This window comes from Astatotilapia calliptera, chromosome 14, assembly GCF_964374335.1.
Source record: "Astatotilapia calliptera chromosome 14, fAstCal68.1, whole genome shotgun sequence".
Taxonomy (NCBI): domain Eukaryota; kingdom Metazoa; phylum Chordata; class Actinopteri; order Cichliformes; family Cichlidae; genus Astatotilapia; species Astatotilapia calliptera.
The window spans coordinates 8874569-8893098 of record NC_137435.1 but is presented as its reverse complement, the minus strand read 5'-3'; the positions used below and the strand labels follow the sequence as shown (position 1 = coordinate 8893098).

The following is an 18530-nucleotide window of genomic DNA, read 5'->3' as shown; positions in this document are numbered from 1 at the left end:
TGGCTAAAGTTAGTTAGCTTCACTGAGATTTTTTTTACTACTTTTAGTTAGTTTCATTTCCCATTAGTGAAACCTCAAATGCGTTCAAATCCGCATGTTTTTTATGTTTGATAACAGTCCTGTCATTCACGCTGTTGACTTTAGTTTAGACAGCTTCTGAAATAATATTACCTGTGACCTCAAATGTTTAGCAGCACAGAAATATTCAGTGTTCCATTTCTCGACAATAAAAAAGTAGTAGTTTTTGTTTTAGATCATGGCCAAAAATCACTGCCAACAAGTGCATGAACCTGTGTCACGGTGACTCCAGCAGCAGTTTTCAATTCAGTTTAAAGCCTCAATCTGTGTCAAAGACTTTTTCGCCCATTCAGTTCCCAGGGTACCTGAGGCAGCCACGCTTCAAGTGTGTTTCTTTGACCTCCTTGAGGATGGAGGAAGTTACTAAATTAGAAAGTTTTTATACTGTAGCAGTGTGCGGTGTAACCTGAGAGTGAGCACTAGGCATTTTGACCTCTACTGCTTGTGGGTACTGAATCGAGACTGCCAAAACAGCTGCTGTGAGGTAGAAATTTTTAACTGTATGTACAACAGTTAGTCCTCACAGCAGCCATCCTGCTTCACAAAGGGATATTCTTTCACTGCAGCTATTGAATTACACTGTCACAGTCTTCGTGGACGTCTTTGACTCCAACAGTATGAGACATACATGTCTTAACAACCACCAGAGATTCTACCGATTGGAGATCAAGAAAGAATATATCTGTCTTTTACAGACTGTCTGAAAAAGTCTCATAATGCTGTTGCTTGTCTTTTAAATAAAAAAACAGGTTGTGTGGCAAATGAAGCAATTGGATTGTAACAGGTATCACACAGGATAAGATAAGAAAACTTAGTTTGCTTTAGAAGCGATCTCTAAAGACCAAAGTCCTCTAGTGCTGCACAGCTTATAACTGATGAACAACATGTTTGTGCTGGTGCATTACTGAAAGCTGTGAAAGGCAAATTCCTGCTTTGAAATTATCCATCTTGCGTGTGTTATCTTAGCTGTTACAAACTCATCTCTTACCTAAATAATCCTTTCTCGTATCACCAACAGAGGTCTCATTATAAAATATCCAAAAAAATAGTCACTGTGCTAATTTGACACCTGCCTTTGCCTACATTATAAGTCCTCAGTGTATTATCAAACAGAGAAAAGAAGAAAAGGATGCTCAGGGCATCATAGGATTAACTCGACTCAGACTGACAGCCAGAATTAACAGTCTGCGCTCTATCTGCTGTCATGTTCTCTTTGCCTCTGGCTTGTGACAGTCAAAATATTCTTATGCATATCAGTTGTCAGAAAGCAATGAACTCACAGTAGTGCGCCTATACAACATAATTGTATGGAGTACAGTACACAGCACACTTTTGAAGAAAGTTCCTTTGTGTTCATTTTGCTGTTATTCTTAAGATCTGGTTCTTACTGTGGAATCTTTTAGTGCCACATGCAGCGAAACATTGCCTGGAGCTGCTGTCTGACAGGTTTGCACCTTATTACAATGACACCATTACCTGACATCAGATCAACCACCTGCACATGCAAATACACACAAAAGGTGCTTATGCACATAATACGTGTAAAGTAGGCACAGCGAGTATAATTTCAGGATTAGGTACCTAATGTTACCGGCAACCACTGTATAAATGGAACGTGAAGAGCAGGGAGAAATAAGGTCATGTCGACCTTTCACTTCTGCCTGAAGGAGGTGATTATTAAATGCCTTTAATGTTGATGGAGAAGTAAATGGTAAGTAGCTCTGAGTCAAGCAGAACAAGACCAATGACATATCTGAAAGAGCAGAGAGGCGGCGGGAGATTCAGTTCCACTTCAAATTTAGCTTTTCTAGCTAGGTATTAAATTCAAGTATGCAATCCAGGTTTGCTTCAGTATATAAGAGCTTGAGGCAAATGGGAGCATCGCATCCTTCTTTGTTATCCCTCTTGTAGGAATGCTTGTCAAGCGGGTTCTATAGGAGGGAGGTAGGAGTCAGATCCTGGCTAAGCACCTGCCCCTGCCTGTGAGAGGTCTGCGCAAGGACTTCCCAGGAGGGCTCAGAGTAGGTTTGCCAGCTTGTGGGGTCAGACAGTTATTAAACATATACTACTGATATTTGCAACAAAAAAAAAGAAAAAAAAAAAATAGAAAGAAAGAACTGAAGAGAAAAAAAGGAGGGGAAAAGCAGCTGTCTTCTTTCCAAGCTGGAAAGCTTTAGTGCTGCAGTGAAATATGAAGCACGCACCAATATATGCACTCCCTGCTCTGTGCAAACACAATCCTGGCCACCTACTGCGGTGGCATGTGCAAGAAACCGCACGTGCTGTAGAAGGTGGAGTTGCTATTGTCTGCCAGTAGTCTGATATTAATCTGACAGTTTCTGGAATTCTAAATTGATTATGTCTACAGCTTTTATGCCTAAATGAGGTGAAGTTTACTGCAGTAATAACCAGGTTTAAAGACCCGTGGCACAGAGAGAAGACCTGTTTTCTTTCTGACCAAAAAAATCATTTTACTAATTAGCACCGATGCAGAGATGGCACAGAAACATATATTCAATGTGTATAATATGCATGTACTGTGCAAATGGCATCGGGCTCCCTTTCAGAAACAATTAAACTGTCAGGCTAGAGGTGGAAATACAACAACAAAAATCACTCATAAAAATGAAACAGATACTGAGGAGCAGCAAATTAAAAAGCTAAACAGAAGCCAAAATGTCCTAATAACAAGTGAGGACAGACTGTACTAGCAAACTGAAGCCAAGAGAAGACAGCAGAACGTAACAATGAAGGAAATGGTAAACAACAAAAGAAGCTACAAACTGACAAGCTCTATAGAAATTTAAAAGGCAGCGCGGTAATTAACATGAAACGGTGCCTGCATATGCTCAGAAAGGTTCAGGTGGTTTCTATTACTTATACTGAGATCTAAATGCAAAGCGTTTCACAATCCTTTTCTGTTCTCTTCTCATCAACAGAAATACACACTGATGCAAAAAAAAAAATACACACTACAGAGCTACTGCCCTGTCATAAAAAACCGGAAAAATCCCTTTCGGCTCTGAGCTTATTGTTAAACGTCAGCTTATTGTTAAAGACCTGTGGCACTGACAGAAGACATGTTTTCTTTCCAACCAAAATATTCATTTTACTAATTAGCACACCTTCACCCACAGAGAGGGAATAAAAGTAAGGCAATACCGCCAGACTCTGAGACGGCACAGAAACTGATATTCTTGTTTTTGAAGGAAATTTGACTGATCCATCACTTAAAGTCTCCCCAGGTGGTCTCTGGAGATGTACAACTTTACATATTTCTATGTTAGTCTGGTGGTTTTCTCTTACTCTCACTCGCTCTCTGTGGGTGAAAGTGTGCTAATTAGTAAAATAAATGTATATTCTGGTTGGAAACCACATATATTAAACAATAAGATAGATTGTAGCAATAAATTACAATAAATATATATGATTACTACTTTTCCTGGACACATTTAAATCTTGTAGATTATTAGCACTGAAAGGGATTAAGGTTTTCAAGCTGTCCGGGTATTCTGCAGTAACAGGAACATCTGCAAACCATAGAATACCTGCTATTTTCCCAGCAGTCGACCATCTGCGCATAAACGGCCACATCCTTACAGACTCCACTCTGGCTTTTCCTGTGATGGTTCGGAGAAACTTGTCCTTTCTTGCAGCGGTAATTGCTGTTTGATATTGACTTTGCATCCGGGAAAATATTTTGGTGGTTGGGAGTGAAAGACATGAGAATGCTTGTACAGCAAGACTTGACTGGTGTGTTTATCATCTCGTGTCACTTGGCCTGTAAATTTCGCACTGGTTCTGAAGGTATGATTATGACCTGTTTGAAAGATGGGTGGGTTCAGTGCATGTGCTGTACATCCTGGATGGGGATGAATTGAGGAAGACCTCTCAAACCCTGTCATTATGTCTCACCTGGATTCCCGTTCGTTCTGATATAAACAGATGTCTTAAAGCACTTAAGCAGAGAAGTGCTGACTTCAGTCGTCGGCCTTAAGAGGCTCAATCTAGACCTTGCTTTGAATTTTCAAGCCTGCATTGCTGTCAGCCGTTGTTAAAGTTGTTGATTTTCCTGTATTGAATATGGAGTTGATTTTGTATGCATTTTCTGCTGCAGAGAGATTTGTCTAGCACACAGTGGGCAGAAGTGCATTTGCCAGGGCTCAATTGAATCTCACCATTAGACAAGCCACTTAACGCTGTGGGAATGTCATGCAAAGTTCAAGTGAAATCAAGCAGTCAGTGGGAGCGCAACAGTCTCCTTAGGGATGTCTGCGTCTCTCCTTGTGCCTCTTCTTTTATACTATGTTCACTCATATGCAACAGTAAGGATATTTCTTTGTTTGCTATTGTGTTTCCGGCATATTACACAATAATGGGACGAGCACAATGATTAAATCAAAGGGCCTCTTACTTCTGATCTACATTTTTATGTTTAATTTCAAAAGAAGAAGCCCTGTGGCTTTTTGCTTTTATTCCACATTTAAAGTTTGTTCCTCTGTTTACAAAGATATGGGATTTCAATAGTTTACATGATTTTGCATAATACAAATAGGTCTAAATGTGCATCATCACCACTAACATCCATGTAATCTTAGATGTGCTTTGAGGTATAGGAGGCTACTGCTCGTGAATCAAGGATACGGTGGCTTACCTTTCATTTAATGAGTCATAGTTCTTTGAAGCTCAGTGTTTGTCTGCTGCACAAACCTTATCTGATTACTGGGCTAGTACAACAGGGCCTGAGTTGCTGGCTGCTAACCTCAGGTTAGTAGATCTGATTACTCTTCCAGTTGAGGTCCCACTGCAGGCAGCCAAAACCATCTTTGTTTGTTCTTTCTGTGGGTAGAAATTCTGGCAGCTGCAAGACTCTTGATGCACCACTCTTTGTCTTGGCCATGCTCTCAGAACAGATTAAAGCATAAAAGTCGTCCGTCCTTTGCTTACACTTAGGAATAATATTACTTCAATCGCAGAGATGGTTTCTCTAAGAACCATGAAACCCCAGGCTTTGCTTAAAAGACCCGTTCCTTTTTTGAACTTGTCTTTTCTTGCTAACATCGAGCAGTTGCTGCCACGGCAGACTGCATCAAAATATTCAAGATCTTCTAAGAGTCAGATTACTTAGAAGTATAATGTGGTGAAAAATAATAAACACTTTTCCCTGATCTGTAATTGAGCCTGGCAGCACTATTGACAGTTAATCTCTGTCACTAATTCTCTGTTTCCTTGGTCTTGCGTTTTGGTTTCACTAGATAACATAATCATAACGCATAACAGCGTGGATTTGGTTAGGTTTTCTTTTTTTTCATTGCGTTTATCGCTCCGTTCCACATATTCAGTTTTGCCCCATACTGTGTGATGAGAAACAGCTAAGTACCTTTTTGTAGGTGTATTGTCATGGAAACCACAACTCTGCCCATGGCCACTGACATTCACTTAATTTATTCGTTATTTGGTCACAGTAGCTTTTGAAAGCCCAAGGTTTTTACTGCTCAGTTGTGGCTCTCATTAGTGATATTAACTACAGTACTGTGCAAAAATCTTGAGCCACCTCTCATTCCTTTATATTTTGTTGTATCTACACATAACAGACAGCTTGGCAAAGAAACAATTTACATTGTCAAAATGTATTTTTAGGTACTTTGTTACTAGCACCTTTTTGCAAAAACAGTCTGCACAGGCATTTGACAGCAACTATTATTTGTGCACCAACAAGATGATTTCCAAAGAGCTATTAGCTGAAAACATTGCATGTCTTGACATGCTGTGCAGTGTGTCCTTAAAAACAGTGAGCAAACTGGACAAATGGGGGAATTTTTTTTTACCTGATTTTTGTTTTTAAGAAAAATGAGAGCCACATATGAGGATATTTGTTTAAAAGTTTAATAGAAGAGTGGCAGTATAATGTCCTCGTAAGTGGATATCAGGCCCTTGTAGAGCAAAAATTTGTATTTTGGTCTAGACAACCCAAAATGTTATGTCCACATATGTGGACGCCAGGTCCTAGGAGGTTAAACAAAAACTGGACTGAGTGGCAAAAGGTCTTATGGAATCCAAATGTAAAACTTTTTGTTCATTCATGTCGTTATCAGTATGTTCAGTTGTGAGCGGTACTACAGGGAGTGTCTACAGCAATCTGTATTAACCCCCCCAAAATTCTTACAGCATTTTCTTAGGAGAATGTCCACCAAAGTCCAAACCCTTACACAACCATTTCACCTGCAGCATAACATGCTGGACATCATTGCGAGGACGCTGGTTCTGAAAGAGTTAACTAGAATAACAGTGGGTGAGTTTGGCTGCAGTGGAATCTCAGCTCAGCTCATAGAAACACTAATTGCAGTCAGGCAGGCCTGGGCTGGCGTATGGAGCTTTACAACCCCCCAGACCTTCTGTCAGGCCTCCTGTCTGGCTCTCAGACCCATCGCTATCAAAGTGAGCTCCACCAGTACAAAACCAGCCATCAGGTTTCTTTTTTTCCCTTTGGATACTTGTCACAGTTATAGGAATGCCACCAAAACATCGTGCCAGGAAGTTAGAAAGCACTATTTAAGGTCTACAATTACTGTGTTCGCTACCTGCTGCTTATTCAATGGAAATGTTCCTTTAAAATCTCCTGTAATCAGAGATAATTTTACAGGTTATTTTACCTATTAAAAGATTCAACTCAGCAATTACACCAGACATTCAGATATCCTGTTGTGATTCAGGTTGAAGGTTTTTTATGGTCTGCATTCTCCCACGTGCTTTTCCTCGTGTTTTTTTTCTCTCGTTTCCAGATCCCGTCTTCTACTTTGGCAACACAGACTACCACGTGGATGAGAGTGATGGCTACGTGGAGGTGCAGGTGTGGAGGACAGGGACTGATCTTTCCAAAGGAGGAACTGTCACAGTGCGCTCCAGAAAGACAGATCCGGTCTCAGCTGAAGGTATCTGCTGGTCCCCTTCTCTAACGGCGTTGTCTAGTTTATTCTTAGATAAATGTAAATCACAGAAAACAAAAGATTTAAGATGTCACATTGATAGTCATTTTGAGCTCAACTGTGCAAACAGATTTCAGCACTGAATATGTTGAGTGGATGGCCTAGGGGAATGTAAACACTGGTTAAAGGTGGGGGGAGGGGAGCTAGGGCTTTTCTGTTCGGACCATGTCTTATACGCGCTGGATCTACACATTGTTGTGAGGATAATGACAGTCTGACTGAGAATAGAGCTTCAGGAATGCATGCCAATTGTTCTGCTTGTTCCTAACCGCTTTCGACTGTAAGACTGGTTGCTATCCCTTCAAGTCTGCCCTATAGCGTCTATTATCTGGTTCCCCCAGGCAGTCTTCTCTTCTTTGCACAGATTCCTAATATCTCTACTCCTGCTTGCTTTTTAACTGCAAAAATAACCAAAATCTAATCATATGCAGCATGTTAGAAATTCAGACTCACACTTACACACATAAGTGGGTCATAAGTACATGAAAAAAAAGCCTGGGGGCAAAGTTTGAGCTCTCAATACTCAGACTCTTCACGGAATAGCAGATGAATAACCTGTCAGCACTCAGGGAGATGTCCAGATTCTAGCAGTGCTGCTTTAATATCACAACAAATTCCAATTGTTCATGCCTATGAAACATGAAATAGAAACAGGGATTTTGCTAGCATGAAGTATAGAACTTTTCAACTTGCTTGCAGCCTGAGATTCACAAATGCATTATGAACATGAGAGCTGTTGTCAAGAAAAATATGGGCATGTACTGTAGTTGATTTTTGCTATATGCACTACGTTTTATAAACACTGTTCTTTGAAACACGTCTGACCTATATTGTGTTGTGGGGCAGCTGGTGTGGATTACGTGGGGATCAGCAGGAATCTAGACTTTGCACCAGGGGTCACCATGCAGACAGTTCGTGTGACAATCCTGGATGATCTGGGTCAGCCAGTGCTGGAAGGGCCAGAGAAGTTTGAACTGGTACTACGGATGCCAATGAATGGGATCCTCGGGGAGCCAAGCAAGACTGCTATCATCATCAACGACTCAGTTTCTGACTGTGAGTGAAAATATGGGATGCAATGAGAGCTTATTAACATGGCCACACTTATCTTTATGTATTATTTCTGATTTTTGGATTTAGTGCCAAAGGTGCAGTTCCGTGAAGCTACGTATGTGGGCAATGAGAACTTGGGGCAGATCTCAGCCACTGTATACCGTAGCGGTGATATCAGTTACAAGTCCACAGTACGCTGTTACAGCAGACAGGGAACAGCACAGGTCATGATGGACTTCAATGAGAGGCCTAACACAGACGCTTCTATCATCACCTTCTTACCAGGTTGTGTAGTAAAACCTTACACATGTCCTCTTACATGGTTTGTGTGTGTGTGTATTTCTTACCTGCCCATAGTATTATAAAACACCTTGTGCTATAAAAAAAAAGAATTAAATTGGAACATTCAATTCTGAAATATAGTTGGAATGGTTAATTACTCATTTGTACTTTTTTTCAGGAGAAATTGAAAAACCGTGTTTACTGGTTTTGGTTGATGACACTGAACATGAGGAAGAGGAAGAGCTCCGTCTTGTTTTGGGAAGCCCTAAGAGTGACTCTCCATTTGGAGCATCCATTGGAGAGCAAAATGAAACACTCATTAAGATAAAAGATGATGGCGACAGTAAGAATCCTTTTTTTGGGCTAAAGACAGTGTAAAGGCTTTTGATATCATTATAACACATTTAAAGTTAGATTAGATCTACAATAGTGTTTTTTAACAGATCACAAAGGTTGTGCCCACTGTGACTGTAATATATGGTATGTGGAAATGTCACAGTTATACTTTACTGTCAATATTTCATGGTTTTTCAGAGGCAATTATTAGTTTTGGAGAGACCAAATTCAGTGTGACTGAGCCCAAGGAAAGTGGCCAAGTGTCTGTAGTAAGGATCCCAGTGCTGCGTGCTGGAGACACATCCAAGGTCTCTGTTGTCCGAGTTCACACCAAAGATGGATCTGCTACCTCTGGGGAGGACTACCATCCCATATCTGAGGGTAAATAATACCGCCAGGCACTTTTATCCCTCTAGCACAATTCTGAAATTTGCTCGAAAATATATTTGTCAAGTGTCTTTCCTTTCTCTCTGCAGAAATTATTTTCAAACAAGGTGACAGAGACCATTTTGTGGAGGTGGAGATTTTATATGATGGTGTAAGAGAAATGAGGGAGGCGTTCACTGTGCATCTGAAGCCTGATGAGAACATGGTGGCAGAGACAAAGGTGAAAGCCAAACTAAATTAGTGTTTACCTTTAAAGCATCTAATTACCACGTTATCACTTTGCAATCAGTAATTTGTTCCCGTTTAAGAACTTCTCTTAATTGCTCTTATTGTCAATCAGCAGATGAGTAAAGCCATAATTTATATTGAGGAGACCAACAGCATGGCAGATGTGACATTCCCCTCAGTGCCCAGAGTGGTGTCGTTGCTGCATTACGATGACCCTGATGGAACCAGGGGCTCTCTGCCTGTGGCCGGATACCCAGTCATTTGTGTCACTGTATGTCCTAACTGATGCTATGATAAATAGATAATTGTTGTCATTTTCTGTGTTAATGGTTAATTTAACAAAGCTTTGTGTCTCACAAGTCCAGATGAAATCTCTTAATGAGGTAGTATTTAACAGATGTGCACACTTTTTTTATTACGAGCTACCTTCAGGGCTCCTCGCTGGCATAAAGAAACAATTTTGCTGTAGGTTTTGGTGGTGAATTTCACTTAAATGTACTGTTTCTTTTCCCATTTCCAGGCTTGTAATCCTAAGTACCTAGACTACGACAAAACAGGCTCCATCTGTGTCAGCGAGAACATCAACAATACCCTAACTCGGTATCGTTGGCTCGTCAGCGCCCCCACTGGTCCAGACGGCGTCACCAGCCCGATGAGGGAAGTTGACTTTGACACCTTCTTCACCTCGTCTAAAATGATAACTCTGGATTCAGTGTATTTCCAGGCTGGTTCTAGGGTTCAGTGTGCAGCAAGAGCTGTGAACTCTAATGGAGATGAAGGTCTAGAACTCACTAGCCCCATAGTATCCATCAGCACGGACGAGGGTGAGTTTAGTCCATTTGCTAACTTTGAACATTTAGTGTCTTTCATAAAAAAGAGTTAACCATAACAAAAGCTTGAACTGTTTTTTAGAGAAATAGAATATTTGATGTTGCTTTGTATTTGTCATGGTTGCAGGGATGTGCCAGCCCCGTGTTGCAGGCACAGTGGGGGCCGAGCCCTTCTCTGCTAAGCTGCGATACAGTGGAGCAGAAGACACAGACCACCCCAATCTTATCAAACTAACTGTCACCATGCCTCACATTGATGGTAAGCAATTCCTGACTAAAAATTAAGACTAATAGGAAATCATGCAGAGACAGAATGTTGTTTTGAAACATCATTCGTGTCACTGATCAACCATATTCTTTTAATAAGAAGCTACTTAAGTTATTCACCAATTATTAATGTGTCTGCTGTCCAACTGCTACATGTGTGTTTCTGTAGGTATGTTGCCTGTAGTATCTACACGGCCTCTGTCAAACTTTGAGCTGACGCTTAGCCCCGACGGTACCCGTGTTGGGCACCATCGCTGCTCCAACTTGCTGGACTACACTGAAGTTAAGACTCGTTATGGCTTCCTCTCTGATGCCACCAAAAATCCAGAAGTAATTGGCGAGACTGCACCTTACCAGTACAGCACTTCCCTCAGGGGATCCAGCACACTACGATTCTACAGAAACCTTAACTTGGAGGCTTGTTTGTGGGAATTCACAAGCTACTATGACATGTCTGAGCTGCTCAGCGACTGTGGAGGCACCATCGGAACTGACGGACAGGTAAGCAGTCCTGCCTTGGAGGTCTGGCTCACCTTTGAACCCGTGGCTAAAACAAGCCTTGTCCATTTGCCTAGTTGTTTTTTACTTTGAAGATGAGGTAAATCCTGGCAGATAAAGACGACATTGTCTGGAGATCTCTTCAGTTCCTGAGAGGACCATGGTTTTGTCTTGCTAAAGTAGCAAGTCTCCCCATTTTCCTTTTTTTTGCTATTGGCACATATGCCTTACAGGCATCAACACTTTTTTTCACCTTGGCAACATATTCTTAATTTAAGTTCAGTTAATTAAAACAGTGTTGATAAAGATGGTTTGGAAGCGTACGGGGGGCAAATCATGGTAAAAACCTCCTCTACAATCCATGCTGATGATTATTAATTCATGCCCTGCAGCACTTGCAAATATATTTTGGCTCTGAGGATATGTCGAATTGTATATTGGTTTGCTATTATAATGGGAGATACTTATTTTACATAGCTCCGGGTTTATTTAATAACAAGGGCATCACCCAGGAGATAAAACCTTTCTCAACAAGTGGAACTTTGTTGCCTTAAGTTATGAGATCTAAAAGTGAACATAGCAGAAATAAACACGTCTTAGCAAGTAAGCAGTCTGCTGCCAGTAACATAAACTTGATTGCATATTTCTTTATTTATTAGTGACCACATTTATCGGAGATATTATTTAAAAAAACAAACAATACATTTATAAGTTAGGAAAAGATATTAATGATGTTTTTTTCACTGGTATACATTTATATACAGGACTTGTACTGTGTATAAATTTATAGAGTCAGGCCTCACAGGTTCACTTTGAGCATCAGTGGAAAAAGGAACAGTCTTTTTTGTGGCTGCCCTGTGACCCAAGTGCTCTTCTAAGTGGGCAGGCTGGCTGATTGGAGACAACTCTGTGCAGGTCGGGGCGACTGTCATGTCACAGTGCAGGGCTTAGTGCCCAGCCTAACAGGCCACAGGAATCTATTAAAGCCCAGCAGGTTGTGTCAGAAGGCCATTCTGCAAATCGTTTGCCTGAGCTCTAAATGCCCAGAGGCGTAGGCACGTCTCCACATGAACACAGAGCCAGTGCAGGCAGGTACCGCTCACAGGTCAGAGGAAAGTGCAGATACCAGAGACTGCTCCCACTTTCACCACTTTGACCATTTTAAGACAGCTCTTTTAGAGCAGGAATGTTTCCAGTGAGTCAGTATCTCCAGCAGCAGTATCACATATGTAGAGCATTATTGCAGCCACATGACAGTTATAAAACTGCATAAAAATGCAGTCATATCTTACTACTATACATCTTAAACTGGACTTGTTGGTGTCAGATTTCCCTGTAAAGTGTCCTTTAGGTCCACAGCACACACATATACTGTACACATGACTACATGCGTGTTATTAACTTCAATAACATGAAGCATTTTCAAAATATACCTTAAAACAGCCACAATGGCAGAATATTATCCCTCATTTTCTTTGTGAGCTATTCTATGTGATGATGTCATGATGTTGTTATGTCTTTGAACCTCAGGAACAAGACCAGGTTCGCCTTTGAAGTTTAAATGTAATCTTTGTCACTGCAGGTGCTTAATCTGGTCCAGTCCTTTGTGACCCTACGAGTCCCATTACATGTGTCATATGTCTTTCACTCCCCCGTGGGAGCGGGAGGATGGCAGCACTTTGACTTACAGTCAGAGCTGAGGCTCACATTTGTGTACGACACTGCCATCTTATGGAGAGATGGAATCGGTAGCCCGCCAGAGGCTGAACTACAAGGCAAGATTTGAGCTGCTGTTTGCAACAAAGATTTAACACAATACTTTTATGTCATTTCTACAATCTAAGGCCCTGTAAATTAATGAAGTATGCAACCTAAAGTAGTCTGTCATTGTCTTTGCAGGTGCCCTTTACCCAACCAGCATGCGTATAAATAGTCAAGGACAACTAGTTGTCAACTTCCGCACAGAAGCTCGATTCAGAGGCCTGTTTGTGTTTTCACATCCAGGTATGTCACATCAGTTACATAATATGCAGTTTAAATGCAATGCTGCTCTTTAGCACGTCATAATATGTTTCAAAAATGTCAAATAAACAGATTCTAGAAGATGTTTAGTGTAAAAAAGGGTGACCACGGCTTTGCAGATTTTACCTGTGGCTTATATTTAACTAATGATATTAACCAATAAGGTTGTTTTATGTTTGCTTCTGATGACTGATGTCTTTTTTCCCAACAGCTTCACCACTCACCTCCATGGTTATGTGTCCTGAACACCCTGGTTTAACCTTTAACCTTAGCCTTGTCAGGACTGAGCCAACTTACAGCCAGCCTATCCAGCAGTGGATATTCATCTCTGATTTTGCTGTGAGGAGAGAGTTTGCTTTTAAAAACAGCCGCATTTGTTTTCTCATTTATTTTTCTTACACTTTATTCTTAATTAATCGAATTTTTCCACTCAGGTGCGTGACTACTCTGGCATGTACACAGTGAAGCTCCTCCCCTGTACGTCCCCTCCCAGCCTGGAGTACGCAGTCCCTCCTGTCTGCAATCCCAGAGAGCCTCTCACCTTTGACCTGGATATCCGCTTTCAGCAGGTAATTCCACCTTGTCTAACAAGTTACGCCTGCATCAGATTTAACCATTTATTCAGAATGAAATGTATTTGTGTTTAGTGGCTACACTGTTTAAGTGATAAACATTTTAACTACTGTGACAGCAATGAAACACTATTACAAAACCCCTAATTATTTTTTTTAAAAATGTCTTAATTAAGTGGCATACTGAACTTGGTAGTATGGTGCCAGTGGATAATTTTGTCTTTGCAGTTTCTGGATTAAATTCTGTGGCTATTGTTTGCAAATACAGATATATTTTTTAAAAAAAGCAAATAAAAATTAATCACGATCACGTTTTGGAGATTGAATTTCAGAAAATACAATTCCTCCTCTGCTCTCCATATTTACTGTTTGTCTACTTATAAATCCAAGTATACGCAAGAGCGATTGGTCAATAGAGCAAAAGGGAGTCCAACCTGTTACTTGTAGGGTCTGTCTAACAAAGTATCCTGTGAATGTAAAAACAAAAAAGAAGACCATTCAAATCTTCACATTTGGTAGTTAAATATCTAAACTATAAATAAATAGTAAATATGTTTTTTTGTTTTCTGTCTTCTGTGTCTTTTTAGGTTAGTGATCCAGTGGCTGCTGAGTTCAGTCTGAACACACAGATGATCTTACTTTCTAAACGGACACTCTGGCTCTCAGACGGCTCCATGGGCTTTGAACAGGAGAGTGACACTGCTTTCTCAGAGGGTAATACTGTAACATTTCTAAAACGCCTTGAAAATCTTGAAAAATAAAATAAAAGAAAAATATGAAAAGAAAAAATAACATTAAAGGAAATAAATATGCTCCAAGCTCGAAATATTTCTGTGAATGTTTTCATTGCTCAGCTGCGTGGACTTCTCTTCATTCTACAGATCAAAAAGAAATCCCTGTGTGATGAATGGTTCTGTTGATTTGGCAGAAACGTCCCCCATTATTTACTGACTCAACAAAACAAAATGAAAGGAAAATGAGGGCTTCATGAAGTGCCATTCTGACTACTTCCACATCTTTTTCCTAAACAGGCTAATTATGAGAATGCCTGCATTTTGTGTCCATCAACAAGGTCTTAAAACACTTAAAGTCCTTGAAGCTGCTGTCTGAGTCAGTGTAGAGAGTGAGAGTGGCTTTAGCTGGGCTTTTAGTGGTTTTTCCTCATTATATAGCTGAGCAAAGTACAGTCATTTGAGAGAACTGAACCTGCAGGCATAATAGAACCACTTTTACTAACTTTTCATTAAACCATCAAATTTATGCTTGTAATGACTGATGTTTTACTCGTGATGAAATCTTTATTTCTTTTTTATCAGGGGATGCAGTTTATGGGAGAGTGATGGTGGATCCAGTACAGAACTTGGGCAGCTCCTTTATTTGTAACATCGAAAAAGTGTTCCTGTGCACTGGAGCAGATGGATACGTCCCTAAATATAATCCGAGCAATTTTGAGTTCGGCTGTCTGGCTGATGCTCCATCACTGCTTTACAGATTCAAGATCATTGTAAGTAATAAAAGAATATTTCTTATAGTATCACGTGTACTCTGGGCCTATTCAAACTTCATCGTTTCCTGTGTAATTCTTTGACTTCAGGACAAGGCCCAGCCGGAGACACAGGCTCGAGTATTTGGTGATGTACCTTTTAATGCCTTCCTGGCAGTGGATGACCCCGGTGCTTTAGCACTGGTGAGACAACCTGGTTCAGATGGTTTCAGAATGGATTCTACAGCTCTTTTCCAGGTCAGTAAAAACAAATTGAAAACACACACTAAATACTTCACACGATCTAAAATCACAAACCTATGAGTCATTCCAGAGAAAACATTACACTGAAACTATTTAGAGCTAACTTAACCTGCCTTTATGGTGTGAGCATGGTATCCCACTCTGTAGAGATCACAGACTAATAGCTCTAGACTAATGGGTTTTTATTGCGCTGACATTTTATCCCTAACAAGCTGATAGAGAAAAAGACTTAATGACCAGACACAGTCTGTGCCCTCATGAAAAGCTCCTTAGGTTGGCTTTCATAGAGGTTATGATACCAGAGTTATGTATTTTTGGTATGACTCACACTCTCCACTTTTCATCATGTCCAAATTGCTGCTTTTGGTCAGGGAATCTATGTTTCTTGGCTTGTTAACAAGGAAAAGTCAGTATCATTAAGTCTGCAGACTGGCAGGGCATTTTCCAATGGTTAAACAAGTTTTGTGCTTTTCTATTCAGTTTATGCAGTGACTGGACTGAACTGGACTGTGAGGTTTAGCTCTGTTTTAGTCACAAAATAAAACTGAAGTTGTTCCTTACAAGAAAATGTCAAAAAATAAAGGTTTCATAGCACATACGTACTACTCTCTGCACGGAACTGTTAGATCTGACTCTAATGGTTATAGTTTAATAAAGCTGGCAGTTAAGGATCTCTGAGAATAGATATACTTTTAGCCTTCCACTAAAATATAGGGAGGAGGTGGCAAAAACCCCTTTATCAATTCTGTCCTTTTTTTTACCTGGGTAATTTGAGACACATGGATGGACATTAAAATAATAGCTGTTGCTCGTTTCAGGTGGCTGCAGGAAGAGAGTGGTACATACACACCATCTACACTGTCCGGTCCAAGGACAATGCTAACCGTGGCATAGGGAAGAGAAGCCTGGAGTACCACGTGATGAGTCAGCACACTGATTTGCTACCGAAGAGTCAACATCGCCTCAGAAGATCAGCTAATGATGTCCTAGATATAGTAGAGGACATTGGTGTGAGTAACAATCGTGGCACCAACATCCTGCACATCGCCCTGGACCGCAGTGGCCAACAGAGGACGAGCCCGGACAGGGAGATCTTTACCAAAGGACAGATCCCTCGAGAGCTCAAAGAGAGGGACGGTGACGACAGCCTGGTTTTGATGATTGGTATCTTTGTGGGGCTGCTACTTACCGTTCTCGTCATCATTGTGGTGGTGTTACTAGTTCGGTCCAAACAAGAGAAGAAAGAAGTGCCCAGGAACTCCAGCAGCGCAGAGCCCATGATGACACAAAACATCAGTGACAGCTCAGAGGTCTAACTGACAGACTGAAGATCGAGAAAGTTATTTTATGTTGCAAGTGCCTCACATTTACATAAAAAAACTGAAGATTGCGTGTGAAACAACACAAACTACAAGAGCTTTGATTCTATTCAGAAATCTACTTGAAATATTGCATCACTCCTCATGCTGGAGAGTGGTCTGGACACTAGGAAACGGACAGTGTTAGTAGCTGTTTTAAGGCACTTGCCAAGTTGTCACTTATTAATTGGCCTTTGATGCCACTTGATCCAAAAAGGTGTTATTAGGTTTCCAAAGGTGCTACAGAAGATGCCTCTTACCTTGAATGGTGTTTGGTGTTTTGCTGAGTAGGTCTAGAGAGGCCGGATATTTTGCATTTGCTGACACTGTCCACAGTACGCTTTCACTGGAAAAACCTGTCTGTTCTTACAGAGAATGATTAGATTCTGTGTGTGCCTAAGAAGTCACAGGACTTTACGGTTTTATGATGTAAAATGTGTGTCCTGTGTGTTCAGTAAAACGCTCAATTGAAAATCATCCAAGTGAATATAATTTTCTTGTGCTTATGTTCTTGCATGCAATTAATTTTTGTACTTTAGGATTTTAAAAAAGTCTCACTGCTGATTTAAACTGGCTTGTGGCAAATGTGTCTGATCTACTGTACTTCCACATGTTTGTATTTTACAGTATATCCCATGAGAAACTGTATTTATCTAATGGTTATTGTTCTTCTCTTAGTTAACATATGACACTGAATCAGATAGGGGAACTTAAACAGTTCTCTTAAAGGATCCTGTGGTGTTACAGCAGCTTTCGGGATAGCTGGTCTGCAGTGTACAGTGTAGTGTAGTAATGGTTTCACATCCATTATTTTTAACAGGAACTACATTCATAACTGGTACGCTTAAATTCTACTGTAAGTGTTGCCTACTGTAGCTTTGTAGAGCTTGCTAAATCCCTTTCTCAACAGGGCTACATGTTGACTGTGCTTTTTTTATGCTTTATTTCACTTAAAGGGAATGAAATGTTTAATCTGCAATCATTCTCTCTTTGATTTTTTGATATTTTGGTTTTAAATATATTTATTTTCCAAGTATTGTTCTGTTGACACAAATCAATCCTTTTCCACCTTTGATTTTGATTCATCAAATCTTTTTTTCTCAAACGGTATGACATGCTTATTATTGTGATATTGCAGTAGATATTAACAGTTTGCATTGAAAGAAAAAAATGCTAAAAACTTTATCCATGTTGCCATAAAATCTGATTACCTCATACTGCTGTGTATCCTATAATAAACATCAACTTCATAATCACTTTATAAATGTCAAGTTTGTTTGCTTTTTTATTATTATTTTGAAATTGAAAACAATTCTATGCAACCTGTGATAAAATACCTTGATGAAATGTTTATCCACAGTATGATTTTTTTGTTTTTCGGTGCACATTTTGCTTGCTAATCTAGGTTTGACACTGTATCAATGTACTGTGCTTCTTTTACTATACTCTAATACGCTGAGTGCATTTTTTATGCACAATGATGTATCTATGTATATACACATATGTATTACATATAAATATACCATTTGGATGTTTTGGGAACAGTTATTGTTAAAAGATGCATACTGTATGTGCTGTAAGTATTTGTAACATAGACCAGGAAGACAACATGGTCTGCAAATAAATAATTTTTCAAGAAAATAGCATTGAACTTAATGATTTCATGAAATCTGTATAAATATAGAAATATTGGGAAAAGCAGCGTCATAACAAGCCAGTGAAATTGAAATTTGTACCCACTGTAGCCCAGAATGTGTGTCCCCAGTGCCTGTGTAAATTACAATTTCATTTTCACTACTGTTAAACGATTTGGTTTTATTTGGGGAGAAAAAAAATTTCCCTGCAGAGCAAACAAACAAATGTTAGTCACACACATACACAGCAGC

At 40.0% G+C, this 18530-nt stretch overlaps 1 protein-coding gene across 2 annotated transcripts in view; it reads left to right on the top strand.

Annotated features, from left to right (window-relative positions):
• The window catches only part of frem2b (FRAS1 related extracellular matrix 2b), a 48267-nt gene extending 30519 nt beyond the window's left edge, over positions 1–17748 (top strand). The window contains exons 7-24 of one of the 2 annotated variants that reach the window (XM_026191459.2): positions 6861–7010; positions 7911–8120; positions 8205–8402; positions 8578–8742; positions 8934–9116; positions 9212–9342; positions 9466–9621; positions 9871–10174; positions 10308–10439; positions 10617–10948; positions 12528–12720; positions 12845–12949; positions 13179–13306; positions 13402–13536; positions 14127–14253; positions 14856–15043; positions 15134–15280; positions 16105–17748. In XM_026191459.2, coding sequence (XP_026047244.2) covers positions 6861–7010; positions 7911–8120; positions 8205–8402; positions 8578–8742; positions 8934–9116; positions 9212–9342; positions 9466–9621; positions 9871–10174; positions 10308–10439; positions 10617–10948; positions 12528–12720; positions 12845–12949; positions 13179–13306; positions 13402–13536; positions 14127–14253; positions 14856–15043; positions 15134–15280; positions 16105–16602 — 3482 coding nt within the window. In that variant the 3' untranslated portion in view covers positions 16603–17748. Of the gene's footprint in view, positions 1–6860; positions 7011–7910; positions 8121–8204; positions 8403–8577; positions 8743–8933; positions 9117–9211; positions 9343–9462; positions 9622–9870; positions 10175–10307; positions 10440–10616; positions 10949–12527; positions 12721–12844; positions 12950–13178; positions 13307–13401; positions 13537–14126; positions 14254–14855; positions 15044–15133; positions 15281–16104 lie in introns of both variants that reach the window. The other variant, XM_080289196.1, reaches the window with a different exon arrangement.
• Positions 17749–18530: the final 782 nt, after the last annotated feature.